At 41.8% G+C, this 15,167-nt stretch overlaps 1 protein-coding gene across 4 annotated transcripts in view; it reads right to left on the bottom strand.

Moving 5' to 3' along the window:
• LOC136840259 (ubiquitin domain-containing protein 1) overlaps positions 1-15,167 on the bottom strand; it is a 142,453-nt gene that overhangs the window by 12,395 nt on the left and 114,891 nt on the right. For all 4 annotated transcript variants that reach the window (XM_067106892.1, XM_067106890.1, XM_067106889.1 and 1 more), the window contains one exon: positions 10,384-10,505. In XM_067106892.1, the coding sequence (XP_066962993.1) occupies positions 10,384-10,505 (122 nt within the window). The remainder of the gene's footprint in view (positions 1-10,383; positions 10,506-15,167) is intronic.

Genomic DNA, 15,167 nt, shown 5'->3' on the forward strand with positions numbered 1-15,167 from the left:
GGCCCAGCCACCCCAAGAAGACATCTTGTATGCGGAAGTTTCGGAGGACGTCGCCGCCTTGGACTTGGACCTGGAGCCAATGAATACGGAGCCGGACCAAGTGGTAGGTAGCAAGGTAAGTGAGGTTGCGGGGGCGGGCGCCCTCTTTGATTCCCCATCATCCTCTGCATCTTCCTTTACAGGATTTGGTAAGTCTTCCAACTTGGGTGACAGGGCTCCATCAGCTGTCCCCAAGTTGAAGCTGAAGACTTCATGGAAGGCGAAGGGCTTCAAGTCCTCGTCTTCCCGGAAAGCATCTCCTTTCCCCCCATCGAAGGCTAAGGTTTCTGTACCTGTAGCCTCCGGGAGCAAACCAGGAACCTCGGGCAAAGGTGCGAGTAAGAGGGCACCAAAACCAAGCCCTCCTCGCCAGCCTGCCTTTGACCCTGAGGCGTTTGCCAATTCTTTACTCGAGAGGTTCTCGGCGGAGGTAGGGTCGAAGCTTTCCAAAATCTCGGAAAAGCTTCACAGCCACGATACCATACTGGCGGGTACGGCTCGCTCCAGCAGGGCCGACCCACAGTATGAGATTCCAGATACGGCTGATCTCCCTCCCTTCGATGTCGGGAACCCATGGCGTTTTGCTCTTCGTGCCATTCCAACACGAAGACACTCTGACAATTGAGGGTCTTGGCACGAGACGTCTGGAGGAGTTGGAGTTCTTCCTCCCGATCTCCTGCCCCCTTACCCAGGCTTCGTTAGGCTGACGGAGGAAGCCTGGTGCTGGTCAGACAAGGTCCCTAGAGAGACAGTGATCTTTCCGAGGACCAGGCGCAGTCTACTCTCCTCTGCGCTCTTCACGGAGTGGCAGGCAGAGAATACTAAGCTAACTCCATTCAAGGGCAACTACACTATGTTTTCATTAGGTGATAAGTTGCCCACTCCCTGCATTAACAAAGTCGCTCTGGCTCACGGCTCGGGCTTGCTTTGAGGGTAATCCTTTGCCTCAATTGAGGGAGACAGACTCCACATCCTGGTATTCCCAGGGGTGAGGAGTTTTGGAAAGACGCCCGTCCACCTTTACTGTGGGTAAGTTGGACGCTCACTGCGTGTCTTCGCAATTTAGCAAACAGCTTCCCAAGCTCCCGGAAGCTTTGCTAAAGGCAGAGTTTGAGGCTCGGTCTCGGTTGGGCCGGTCCTTGAACTCCCTCTGCCTTACAGAAGCGACTGCCGTCTCCTGTGCAGAGGAGCCCTTCTTCCAGGTTCTGGATAAATCCCTGTTAGCAGGGTTTCAGTCAGACCTGTATGATTTTATGGTGGCGAAATTAGAGTGCAGAAAGTTCATTTTTGCTGATGCCACCATACGTCATTTAGCCTAACAAGCTCAAGAAGAGCTCTGTCTGGGGCGCCAATCTCTTCCCGGATGATGACGTAGGCCAGTGTTTTGAACGAGGCTACCAGAGCCAATCATAGTCTTCGCTCGTTGGGGTATCTCCGCCTACAAGCGGAAAAAACCCCGAATCTGGCGGCTCCCAGACCAAGTCTGGTAAACGCTTTAGGCGGCATAAAAGGCCTCACCATCAGACGGTCGTCCAAGCTGTCCCGGTCTCGGCGCTGGCCCAGCCCTCCACCTCCAAGGCTCATCCCCAACAATATGTGCTGGTCCAACCAGCCCAATCCCTTGCTGCACCCTCGTAAGTCTCCTCACCGGCGTACAACCCTACCTATGAGGGCCGTGGGGGTGCCATTTAGTAATCAATATATCTCGCATGATCATTTTATCGTCTGTATCCAAATGACAAGACAGTGAAAGAACAATTAAAAAGGTTCTTTCACCCTTAATAGGAGCGCAAGGGGAAAGAGTGGACCCCTTACAGAGGCAAACCTGGCTCGCCCAAGAGGAAAACCTGGGCGTGGCAGAGGAAGCAAACCCGCTTCCTCCCACTGAGACCAGTCAGGTAGGTGGTCGCCTTTACTGGTTCAGAGACCAGTGGTCCTTCAGTCCTTGGGCACACAGCATTGTGTCCAAGGTCTGGGTTGAAGCTGACCAAGGATCCCCTCCCTGATCAGGTTTTACCAACCCCCCTCCAGAGTCCTACAGGACTATGTGGCGGAACTGCTCAACAAGCGAGCAATAACGAAGTAAGGCACCTCAAATTTCAAGGCAGGTTGTTCACTGTCCCAAAGAAAGACTCCGGTCAGCAAAGAGTGATTCTGGATCTGTCGCGTCTAAATCTTTATATAAAATCGACAAATTTGCATGCTTATGGTAGCTCAGGTCCGGACTCTACTTCAGCGTGGAGCTGTCACCACCTCTATCGATCTTTCAGGCGGTTACTATCACGTCGATTGCGGAACTTCTCTCCCTTCCTGGGTTTCAGACTCGGGAAGCAAGCCTACTCCTTCAGGGTCATGCCTTTCGGTCTCAATATAGCCCCAGGATATTTACAAAGCTGGCGGAAGCAATGGTTCAGCAGCTCCGGTCCCGAGGATCTCCCTAGCAGCGTATCTGGGCGATTGGATAATCTGGGCTCAACAGTTCAAGAGTGCGGAAGGCTCGGCCATAGTCATCAAGTTCCTGGAGTCGTTGGGCTTTCGGCTGAACAGAGAGAAGTCCCGCTTGACTCGGAGTCCCGGTTTCAGTGGCTGGGCCTCCAGTGGGATCTGTCCTCCCACATGCTATCCCCTCCCGCCGTCCAAGAGGAAGGAGATAGCTTCGTTACCAGAAAATTTCTGAAGGACAAAGCAGCATCCGCCCGGTCCCAAGAAAGGGTCCTCGGCTCTTTCAATTTGCCTCAGTAGCCGGACCTGCTCTTAAAAGCGAAATTAAAAGACATAAACAGAGTGTGGCGGAGACGAGGCAATGTCAGGCTCAGAGACAAGGTCTCTTCCATCCACCGAATTTTGAAGGTGAGGCTGCGGCCTTGGTCCACAGTCAGCGGCCTGTCAAACAGTCCCGCTTCAATTCCCTCCTCCGGCTGCTAATTCACACAGGCGCCTCATTAAGCGGCTGGGAGGGTATTCGCCAAAACAAAAGTACAAGGAACATGGTCTACAATGTTTCAACAGTTCCATATAAACACCTTGGAAGCTATGGTGGTATTTCCAACTTTAAAAAAAATCCGCCCCCTCAGCCGCATTCACATCAGGCTGGTGTTGGACAGCGCCGTGGTGGTTCACTGCATCAACAGGGGCGGCTCCAAATCAGGTTGAGTAAACCAGGTGATGGTAGCTATCTTCTCCCTGGCGAACAAGCACGGCTGGCATCTGTCAGCCACCCACCTAGCAGGTGTGCGGGCATGGTGGCGGATTCCCTGTCCAGAAACACTCCGTTGGAGACGGAGTGTCTCTGGATGGAGAATCATTCAGTGGGTTTGCCGGTTTCCGGGGACTCCAAGTGGATCTGTTCGCGACGAGCAACTACAAGCTTCCCTGTTATGTGGCCCCAACCTGGACCCTCAGGCTTATGCCACAGACGCAATGACCATAGACTGGAACAATTGGGAGAAGATCTATCTTATTTCCCCAATAAACATGTTATTGAAAGTACTGCACAAACTCAGGTCATTCAAAGGTCAACTGGCTCTGATAGCCCCCTATTGGCGAAGAGCAACTGGTTCCTCTGCTTCAGGAACTCAAGTTGCGGTGTCATCAGATTCCCAATCCCAGATTGACCCAAGTGTGTACAAACCAAGACTGTGTCAGCTTCCTTAAAAATTCAGAATGCCCTAGTTTTATGGACTTTGTAAAGTTCAAAACTGCTCAAAGGGAGCAAACATTGACCCGTTAACACTCTGTTTTAGAATCGGATAAAAGAGAGTCTACTCTCAGACAATATGATTCAGCAGTCAAGAAATTAACATCCTTTTTGAAAAGGCATCTGAAGCTCAAACTATGACTACTAACCTAGCGTTTACCTTCTTTAGATCATTGTTTGAAAAGGCCTTGCCCCGGCCACTATTACCACAGCTAAGTCAGCCTTGAAGAAGGCATTTTTGTATGGTTTTAAAATTGACCTTACAGATTCTTACTTTTCATCTATCACTAGAGCATGTGTGCCGTTTGAGACCAGTAACACGCCCACATTCTGTTACGTGGTTCCTCAATGATGTTCTTAAGTTGGCATCTGAGATTGACAACTCACATTGCTCTTATATGGATCTGTTAAGGAAAACCTTATTTCTGATTAGCTTGGCTTCAGGTGCCAGAAATTTCAGAGCTATCGGCTCTCACTAGAGGTGATGATTTTGTTAATTTCCTCCCGTCCGGAGAAGTCCTCCTTTCCCCTGATCATAGATTTTTAGCTAAAAATGAAGACCCTCAGGACAGGTGGTCCCCTTGGAAGGTGGTGCCTCTTCCACAGGACCAGTCCATATGTCCAAAAGTCTTACCTATTAAGAACTCCACAGTGTAAGTCGGGTCCTCTTTTTTATCAGGGAGAAAGGTGGAACTCTTTCCCTTGAATGCTATAAGACAACAAATTCTGTATTTTATTAAACAAGCCAACCCGTTCAGTCCCTAAGGTTCATGATATCCAGTGCGGTAGCTACCTCCACTAATTATTTTCATAATATGGATTTTGCTGAACTTACCAAATATACGGGATGGAAATCACCTCTAGTGTTTAAACGCCATTATTTAAAATCACTCAAAGCCCTAAAATTTTCAGCAGTGGCTGTGGGAGTGTCATTCCCCACCTTAATTATCCTTAATCCTTATCCTTTCCCCCCCTTCCTGCCTGCCTCATTTATTTCTCTGCCTGCCCTTCTGGATCAATCATGCCTCACTGCCTTGCTCCTCATAATTGATGTTGTGTTGCCCTTAATATTATCTTTCTTGGTGATTGTATATTGACATGCTGTGAATTTGGATTGTCTTAGGGGTACTGGGCTGTTTTTATTTTGCTCCATGTACCTCATAAATTTCTCATATTGTAAATATCTCTCTTTATTCTTAAGTATAAGTTTATATTTACTCGCTTGTAATTTTATATTATTGGATGTACCTTACTCCACCTATATTTACATTGTGTTTTTGTACTTTACTCTTAAGGTTATATTAATGTACTTACCTATTACTAATCTTATTTTCCTGTGGAGAGAGATTTTAATTAAATCTATTTTTCATAGCCTGTGTTTTTGTTCAGATCACCTTGACTTTTTCTGTAGTTTTGGTCTTGACATGATTCTCTGTCACTATTTCACCCACGGCTGACACAGGGCTGGACTCAGAAAATGGATTTTGACAAAGGAAAAATCCATTTCTGAGGGAGGCCCGTGTCACCAGGTGACCCTCCCAGAGTTGGTTTTGCCCCCCTACTTGCACATGCCAAGCCTGGGGTGGTGCTAGTCTGGAATGAGTGTAGATGGCTGGGTCGCTGGCCTGGCGGGCGGATGAGCGTAGGGCTGGAACGGCTCACTACTCTTTCCGGGGTTTTGACATGGGGATGTCTTTCGAGTGTGGCTCTGTGGTTGTGATCCTTTCACTCACCCTTGGTTATACCGACGTCTCCATTATGGAAGACGCTCGATCTGGGTAGTAACTCCAGCATTCCTGAAAGCTCTTTTTTCTCTGGTATACCTAGCAATATTTTACCTAGAAATTCGTGTTAGTATGGAATTTCACCGGGTGACACGGGGCCTCCCTCAGAAATAGATTTTTCCTTTGTCAAAATCCCTTTTTTACATGGACCATCTGTCTCCCTTTACGGAATTCAAGTAAAAACAATTCACTTGTTTTTACTTGGAAAGATTTTTCTTCTCCGAGAGTAAATTTCATCTTACCCCTTTGTGACTGCATACTCATTATTTTATTCACATAACAGCAGTATTCAAGTGTTCCTCTGTGTTAGCATTTCTAGAAAGCATGGGTACAGAAGACATTCCAGATCCATTGGAGTTTCTGTTAGCCTATTCAATTTTTTATACAATTGTATTTTAGTATGGGTTTCCTTTTGGTGGTAAATTAACTTGAAGCCCCCAAAGCTATTGTTTGCGTGTGGAGAGGCCTATTTTTACCACATCTCAACCTAAGTGTAAGGTTGTGCCACTCTGTATTCTCCCTGAACAACAACCCTCATCTTTTGTATCATTCTTGTCAGAAGCAACAGTGTTTGCCACAAAAGATATGCGATGTGTGCTACAGTTACAGAACCAGTGGTTCATATTCATACTATAAAATAACCTACAAGCCCCATGCTCCAAAGGTTATGTTCCATGTGTTATTAAGACTCTTCAGCCTGTGACAGATCACTGTTGTCCCATTCTAACTAGGCACATTAACATGAGCAATGACCACCTCCATTGGCAAAGGATACAGCTCACAACACAAGCAATATGAGTGTCATGGAATCGGTGTTGGGAACCTTTGTTTCACACCAGCTTGCCTCTTAGGCAGATTAACAACCAGTCTTCCAGTGCACAGCTGCTCATCCCAAGCCATGACATCCCTTCATCAACTTGCTCAAGCAAATCAGCTTATGCTTCTAAGCCACTAACCTTGCTGTTTCTGCTGCATTTATCTCCCACGATGGAACCCAATGTTACCAGCACCCAATTTCTGTGACATGAAGCTGCTTCCTCCTAGGCCACCATTGCTTCTTCAAGCCAAAGATCTTATTTCAAAAGTGAAAGCCCAACTCTGGTCTACCACATACCAGACAGCTGGCCTCAGCTTCACTAAACATTCCTCCGATCACACTAGCACCGGCCAACCACCTCTCTCTTCAAAAGAGTGCCCCCCTTAGTGGTCAGAGTGCTAGCACCCTCTGCAATTGTTCCTGCTTATGAGAGCCCTTCCCAGTACACTACTGCTTCTTCATCAGTGCCAGCTAGTCATCTTGAATGCAAAATAGTCATTTACTGTGCGGCTAGGTCAGGGGTTCCCAAACTCTTCAGCTCAATACCCTAACGAAGTCCCAGATAATTCACTAACCACCAAACATTTACAGTAACTGAAAACGTGTTATGAAAAAAATAGACTTGTAAACATACATATTACTATAAAATCAATTTGAGGAATTTTAGTAGTTGTAGTTGCTGTAAAATGCTTAAAAGGAAATAAGCTTTAACCCTTAAGGGACGGCAAAATTTTTCAATGTGCAGCACCCCAGACCGGGGAAACTTTGAGGTCGGCAAAATAAAAAAAAAATCACATCAATGGAAAGAGATTGACACATACATTTACACTGTATAAATAAAAAATTTCTAAAAAAATTTTCCCTACCTTCCACGAGAAGTTGAAAATGATTATTTACAACCCCTTGTGGGGCCTCATTTACAAGACAATCATAAATTTTACCAACTTATGTGTGTTTTTTTCTAATATATAAATTTATTGTATTTTGTAAAATTATTATTACTGCTCACAGAATATCAAAACAGATAAGAAATAAAAGCAGTAACAAATTTTTTGCATATTTGTTGAAAAATATTCACGTAAATTTACGGGAAGGAAGATTCAGTAACTTTTTTTTTACTTTTACATGCTTTTTCTAATATTTCTTTGCAATTTTCTATGTAAAATTACATTTACAACCGACACAATATCGTAAAAGACAAAAACAAAAAACAATAGCAACCCCTTCGTATATTTACCAGCAAATTTACAAAAAGACTCACGTGAGAGAGAGATGCAGTACTTTCCCCCTTGAAGTCACAAGCATTACTGATACTAGCCTAACTCTCACATCTGTATATAAGTTGCCATCAGTGAATTTATAGCATATAGAAGTATTGGCACCTCTGTTTCGAATCATTATTACCATAACAGTGGTGCGTAATTGTGTTTCACACTGAGGCTCAATCCGTCCACCTCCCCAAACCTGTTTTACTTCAAACTGAGGCTCAATCCATTCTTTAAGGGTTAATTTGTAATCATTAATGTGAGGAATGCACTGATGTTGCACTGGAGATTAGAGAGGTTTTAGTTGTAGGTCACCAAACTCTTCCAGGTTTAGTCTGCCCTCTGCTTTGTTAGAATTGCATTTGCATGACTAAAAACAGCTTCCATCATGTATGAACTTGAAAAAAGTAAAAATGGCTACACCACTGACCAAAGCTGAAGCTTTTCCTTCTGAACAATGAACTTCCTTCGAGATCCATAGTCATGTCAAAGAATTCTACCTGCGTCTAAATTTTTTATTTCCTAGTCAAATGGATAAGAATCCATTCAGGTACATGCATTTCCACCAGGTCTTCAAAGCACACTTTTAGTCTTCAGTCCATTTGCCCACATGAGCTATGTATGTTCAAAGTCACCATCTGAATCGCATTTCATTTTTCCCCCTGTTTAAGTTTGAAAAATACTGAAAATCTCTACATGCCAGTGAAGCTTTAAACAAGCTTAGTTTGTCTTGTAAGCCCAGTACAATTGTCTTGGCCCGAATAATGTTAACATCTTTACCCTGCAGACATTTCTGCATCTCATTAAACTTTGAATACAGGTCTGTCAAATATAGAATTCTTTGTCAAATATAGAATTCTTACATTCTTCTAATTTTTCACACAGAGATGAGTCTGCATCTGCTTGAAACCATGCAGTTGAGTAATATAAGTCATGTAAGCCGAGATCCCTAGACAACTAACTTACCTCAGAGTGAAAGAGTAATTGGTTAAAAGTTTCACCATTCTTTCCACACAGCACTGATAATAATAGTAGTTTAGTGGCTGTGATTCAACTCTGTTACCTGATCCAATGCACACTTTCAAGGCATCATGCAATTCACCACCAAGTTTCTTGGCTACAAAATGTTGTCTGTGTAATAAACAATAAGTAGTATGTACATCAGACACTTTTTCCTTGATAAAGTACCAAATCTGCTGTAGTACCACCATGTGCAAGGGGCAGGGCAGATATACAGGATGTGTACGGGACAAATTATAGTTATCTAGCACTGGAAAACACAGTATGCATGGCAAGGGAATAATTTTTTATGCACTGCCCTGCATTCTCCTCCCCCCTCTCATTCATGCATTTATATTAAAAGTTCTAATATTAGACTGACTGACAGTCAGAGCAGATTACATAAACAGAATGGATACTAATTATTATGGGAATCTTTTTTTCTTTATGGGAATATTTTTTCTTTACAATTCAGCATTGAAAATAGTGAGTCAAATTTAGAAACTATCACTGAGCATGCTGAAATGTTTCTTACCTAGCCATTCACTGACCTGCTAGCTATTTATTGACGCCCATATGATTCGTCAACACCTTGGATAGCCCTATTGGCCCTCAAGGGTTGATATCAACCACCATGGGAACTCCTGGGCTTGAGCTTGGTTACCCTTTCTTCTTCCTCCAGGACAGTCACTGCCACGGTCCACCATCCTTCAAAGGAGATATTAAGAGGAGGAACTATATGGCAGTTTCTTACCTTTCCCCTCACAGGTCTCGCTGGTCTTCCACTCCAAAAGGAAGGTTGAGACCAGAACTTAGGATGACAAAGCATCAACCAGAGGATCTGCCACTAGAAGAACTACTGCAACAGGAGGGTTCCCATCCTTTAGGGCAGATGAGGAGTCTGGGACAGCTGCAGACATAGCAGCAACTGACACAGCCAAAGATAAAGGCTCAGGTGACAGCTATCTCTTCTCTCCAAAGTTCTACAGAAACACTGCGAAAGACAGACTACCAAGGATGTTAACTGTAAGCAATATCTTTTTACCTGTATTATCAATTAGATGAGTATGAAGCCAATGGAGCTGCTGAAGGAGCAAATCCATCAGCAGGTATGTCATCCACACAGGAGAGGGCATGTGCAGACTTCTTATCAACTTGAGTCCTACCCCTCCAAGAAGGGGTACTACTACTAGGCAGTGGGTTGGAATGAAAGAAGGCTAAAGTACCGGAATGATTCAGTAGCTTATTCCCCCTAAGGAAGCTGGCAAATACTTCTTCCCATCCTTCCTCCACTTGCCAAACTTTTCCCACTGCAAAGATGAACACAACACTCCTTGAATGAGGAAGCACAGGTGCATGTCTTTCTGCTACAAAATTAATAATGTCTATGAGATTCAAATTTTGGGGGAGATGAAGCACCCACAAGGACGTCATGTTTCTCACAACAGCCATGATCATGTTTTTTCTCCATTTCAGGGAAAAAACAAGGCAAATAATAAAAAAAAGTTCAAGGCAAAAGTAACAAAGGGTAGAAAATTACTCATCCAAATATTCAACAATCACACAGGTAGGCAGCAAGCAAAGCACCTCTGCTCTATCTGGCAGCAGTAGTAAAGTGAGTGGTGACGTAAGATGAGTAAGGAGTATTTCCCAGCTCACACCCTATCTACATCTAGATCAATGGCTGCTCCAGCTCCCACTGAAGGACACTGCTATAAATAAGGCAACGGTCTATGTTTCTTTAGGAACAAATAACTTTTCAAGAAGACAAAGCATACTCACATCAAGCTTCTTCTTAGCTGTGGCAATAGTGTCTGTGGATCGGACTGTCAATTTAACATCCTTGCTTGTCGTGGAGAGGCGAACTTTGAGGACCACTTCTTCTCCTTCTACACTGCCTTCCCCTAAAAAAAAATAATCCAATTCATAATGTTTTGTTTTCATTATTGCTTCTCATAACGAGGGCACATTTAATGGAACAAGTCAAAAGGCACTGAAGTTGTCAAGGAGGATTCCATAGAACAGAATGCCCTTATGGATAGTAATACAATATTAATTATCATTAGTTTAACAGGGCCCTTCAGACACTCCAAAACTTTCATATGGTTTGCCCACAGAATTTGTTTTAAATTAAGAGATGAAATTGGAGCAAAAGGAAAGTTAAGAGGTGTTGGACAGCAAGTACGAGGACAGAGAAAAAAGGGGCAAAAAAAGTAAAGTGGGTTAGACTAACAAATCTATATATATAAAAATGGATGTGTGTGTGTTCCAGCATAACTGAAATACAATAAGCAATTTCAACCAAAACTTAGTATAAATATGACTTACTCTCTGGAAAAGAACATTGTGGGGGTAAGACATCACTAGCACCAAAGAGGGTTGGGGTGGGAAGGGCTTCCCTGGAATGGGGCTGGTTCTGCCAGTAGATTTAGTAACTAAATAAACTCTGCAGGTTTATCATACCTCATTTCGGTATACATCTGGAAAAGAATACTGTGGGGGTAAGACATCACTGGCAGCAAAGGGGGTGGGGATGGGAAGGGGGTGACATTTAAAAATAACCGAAGACGACAGATATTAGTGTCTAATCCATAGTTTTCGAGGTCGCTGAGGTGAAAAGTGACACTCCCAATGCCCTTCCAAGTTCAGCCCCAACAGGAAGGGGGGGTGAGAAGGGGTGAAAAATAAAATGTCAAAAATGACAATTAGTGTCTAATCCATAGTTTTCAAGATAAATAGTGACACTCCTGATGCCCTTTAAGTCCAAATTCAGCTCTGATAGGAATAGGGGATGAGGTGGGGTGAAACATAAAATGTCAAAAGTGTTGGGCAATGTAACTGAAGCAACTATCTCAACAGGAAAGGAGAGAGAGAGAAGTAGAGAGAGAGACCAGAGAGAGAGAGAGAAAAATAAGTATATCTTGGTTTTAGAGAGAGTAGAGGGGTGTTAAGGAAGAGAAAAGGCGAGAGGAGTGAGTTTAATGGTTGTCATTCAGTTTTCCCGGGCAGTGCCGGGTTGGTTGGCTAGTATAAAAATAAATTAGAACTTACATATTCAGATAAAGTGTGAAACACTCAAAACCCCTTGGCTTTATGAGGTCCACTATTCACATTGTAACAAGACTGAAGCCAAATTAAGACTTGATAGGCAAATGCTCCATATCAGGTTCTCGCTTGATCATCTAACTACCTGACCACTATAAGCTAAAATACTGTGTGTGTGTGATTTTAACCCTTGTGCATCACTTAAGTCAGGTGTTTGGCACTTGATCAATCAATGGAATAAGTCCAGACTTTGTTTTGTTAACCCTTTAAGATTCTGATGACAATTATAGTCATCATCCATTATTCTACTTAAGAGATTCTGATGATGACTAGTCTTCAACCAAAGATTTTTTTAATAAAATGAACATAAATTATAAAAAAGCATCATGACCATGAAATTTGAATATGGCACGTATGGATGCTTCTGCTTGTCATGGGGACCAGTATTTATTCCGATTTATGGCAAAAATGTTTAAAAAGTGACAAAACCCATTACAGTACTAAACTCAGCAAACTTAAGCCATTCAAATATTTTTAAATTTTTTTTAATGAACTTTGTGGTCTCATACTTGGTTCAAATAGTAGTGAATTTTATATCATTGGAAAGGCAATTCATCATACTTTTACACTGAGTATGCAAATTGGATATCTTTTCTCTCTAATTTATCATAAATTTTTTCCTATAAAACAAAAATTTTGTCACTACAGCCACTTTTACCTTGTATAGATTTTTTGTGGGGCATTTTTAAACATAACAGGATAAAGCTTAACACTCTACCTTTGAAGCGACACCAAATTCATAAATGTGACACTAAGTATGATGTTACACACAGCAATCAAGTTAAATTATTTCTAAGCATTTTTGCTCAGTAAATGAAGGGTGATTGTTTTGACACAGGCATATTTTGATTCTCCACCCCCCAACAACTCTTCAAAGGGTTAACAAACAGAGAGTTTACTTTGTGAGCATGGCTGTGCCTTTAACTTATTAAGGAGTTTTTCCAACTACAGTACCGTTACTAATTGCACCAAACCTCAATTAGGGTTCTGTGGGGAGGGGACTAGAAAAAATCACAAATTTATTGGAGCAACAAAAGTGCTGTTTGTGTAAATGACAGATAAAACAGCTCAACATTGTCAGGAGTTCTAAGAAAATTATTTCTGGCTGTGCCTTTAACTTATCAAGGAGTTTTTCCAACTACAGTATTGTTATCAATTGCACCAAACTCATTCAGGCATCTGTGGGGGCACTGCAAAAAATCACAAACTTATTTGAAGACCAAAAGTGCTACTCATGTAAATGACAGATAAAACAGCTCAATGTTGCCAGGAGCTCTAACATAAAATTACTTCCGAGGAGGGTAAATTAGCAGACAGAAGCAATAAAGTACTGTAGGGTAGTGGAGGACCTTTAATATAGCAAGAAAAAAATCCTTTAATGTTCTAAGCCAGGACAAACAGTACCCATGTTCTCAAAAAAAACTACCCTCCAAATATATTCTCTGAACTGAGTACCAAATACCTGACTTCTGGGACCCACACTGGATTAATGGCCCTCCTGAGCTACAGATGGGTAACACAACCACAAGAAGCCAGAATGGTCAAGCAGTCTCAAGATCCATCAGGAACTTGATATAGTGTCATTTTGAGGTGCCATCATTCTCTAAAATGATGAGGACAGTCTTCATATAGCTAACAGGTTAAGTGAATGTCTAACAATATATGAAAGTTTTCTACCTAAAAATAACAAATTTATAGTAGTAGCAGTAGTTTAGAGAAGCATAATACTATACAGTAAGCCTAAGGGCTGTAAAAGGAAAGCAGCCCAGTATGGAAAAAGAAACAGAGAAGAATAAACTACACAGAAAATATACCAAAGTGAAAAAGACACAATAAAAAAAATTAAAAACATTAAATGAGTCATGTGTGACTGCTACATGAAAAATCTAAATCCTTGGGACCAGGCTAGAAAATCCTGGATGACAGAAACCACCCCTAAAAAACCCCCTACATAAACAAAATCTTGCCTGCTTATTCCACATACATGTTGGTGTGTTATCAAAAGTACAACAAAGCTTATGAATAATCACCGTCATTCGCTATGTTTAGTTCCTTATGAAAATTCTGGCCTGCTCCATAAGCATCTCCCTGAAAATGCTTACACCTTTGCTACGTTTTGAGAGAGAGAGAGAGAGAGAGAGAGTTAACCACACGTTCTGGTTGTGATAGCAACAAACAATACATAAACTGAAATGTGGATATACAGATTATGGAGATAGGAAGAGTGGTAAGGTGGGGGGGGGAACACCCTACAACATACAACACTAACACTAGAAATAACCATAACAACAGCAACACCTTCTAAATAATGTGCTTTCTCCCCACCCTACCTTAACATTCCTCCTATTACCACAAGCCGTATACCCGCATTTCTATTTCTGTTTTGTTTGTTGCCATCACAACCAGAACACATGCTGTATGTTTTAATTATTTTTCACAAAGAAAATTATGTTTTCATTGTGAATTTTATTGTAATAACACTTTTTATAACAGTAAATTAATAAATTTTTTTTTTATTGTACTTGATGTTATTGTAATGTGATTGTGATATACTGTATTAACTTTTTGGGTGCTACATATTAGTCCACACACACTGCAACACAACAGGATGCAAAGTCCAGCCAATATACTTTGAAGAAGTCATGAAGAGTGATAGAACAGTTGTTGTGTTCTGTTCCCAGTAAATGGAACAAAGAGATAATCTTCGTTTTTTTATCCATCAACTAAATTTGGAAGAATGTAGAAGACTCAGAAAATACTGTCAACTAATAAGAAGTTGATCAACACTCAAAATGCCATATGCATTTCAGACCCCCTTGAATAGTTAATATTTGCAAATACTTGGAACCCCCATCTAAAAATGCTTATAACAGCCTATCTTGAGAGTTCAAATACTGTACCAAATTATACTTAAAGTATCATCCTACATCAAATATACCTTAAATTATTATTGTATTACGGTATTAATCTTTGAAATTATATTATTAGTATCATTTCAAAGTCATCTTAAACATTAGTACCCTTAAAAATATGTACATACATATTTCTAACCCTTCCAGCCAAATCAGAAAGATTTATATCCAGCCAGCTGTGCTGGCACGGGCAATAGAGAGAGAGAGAGAGAGAGAGAGAGAGAGAATTATCTCTTTAATCTCTTGAGGAATGTTAAGCAACTGAAAACAAAAAAATTTGTTTTTTGTCTTCCAAAGACGAAGAAACTCAAATTAGCAGTATCTTTTCCTGAGAGAGAGAGGGAAGGGCTGAACTAAGTACAGTATCTATTTATCTATCTATTTATTTCTCACATTCTACTCTTTGGTGAGTTTTGATTTTATCACTTGTGGCAACATTTACCCTTGGTCAGAAATGTTGAGTAATTTGACATAATAGACAGGTTCACCTTCCCCCTGAGCTCCAAGACTCAAGGAAAAGATAGGGGTTGAAATTTGTTTTAAATTTTT

The sequence above is a fragment of the Macrobrachium rosenbergii genome, chromosome 7 (genome assembly GCF_040412425.1).
Source record: "Macrobrachium rosenbergii isolate ZJJX-2024 chromosome 7, ASM4041242v1, whole genome shotgun sequence".
Classification (NCBI taxonomy): Eukaryota; Metazoa; Arthropoda; class Malacostraca; order Decapoda; family Palaemonidae; genus Macrobrachium; species Macrobrachium rosenbergii.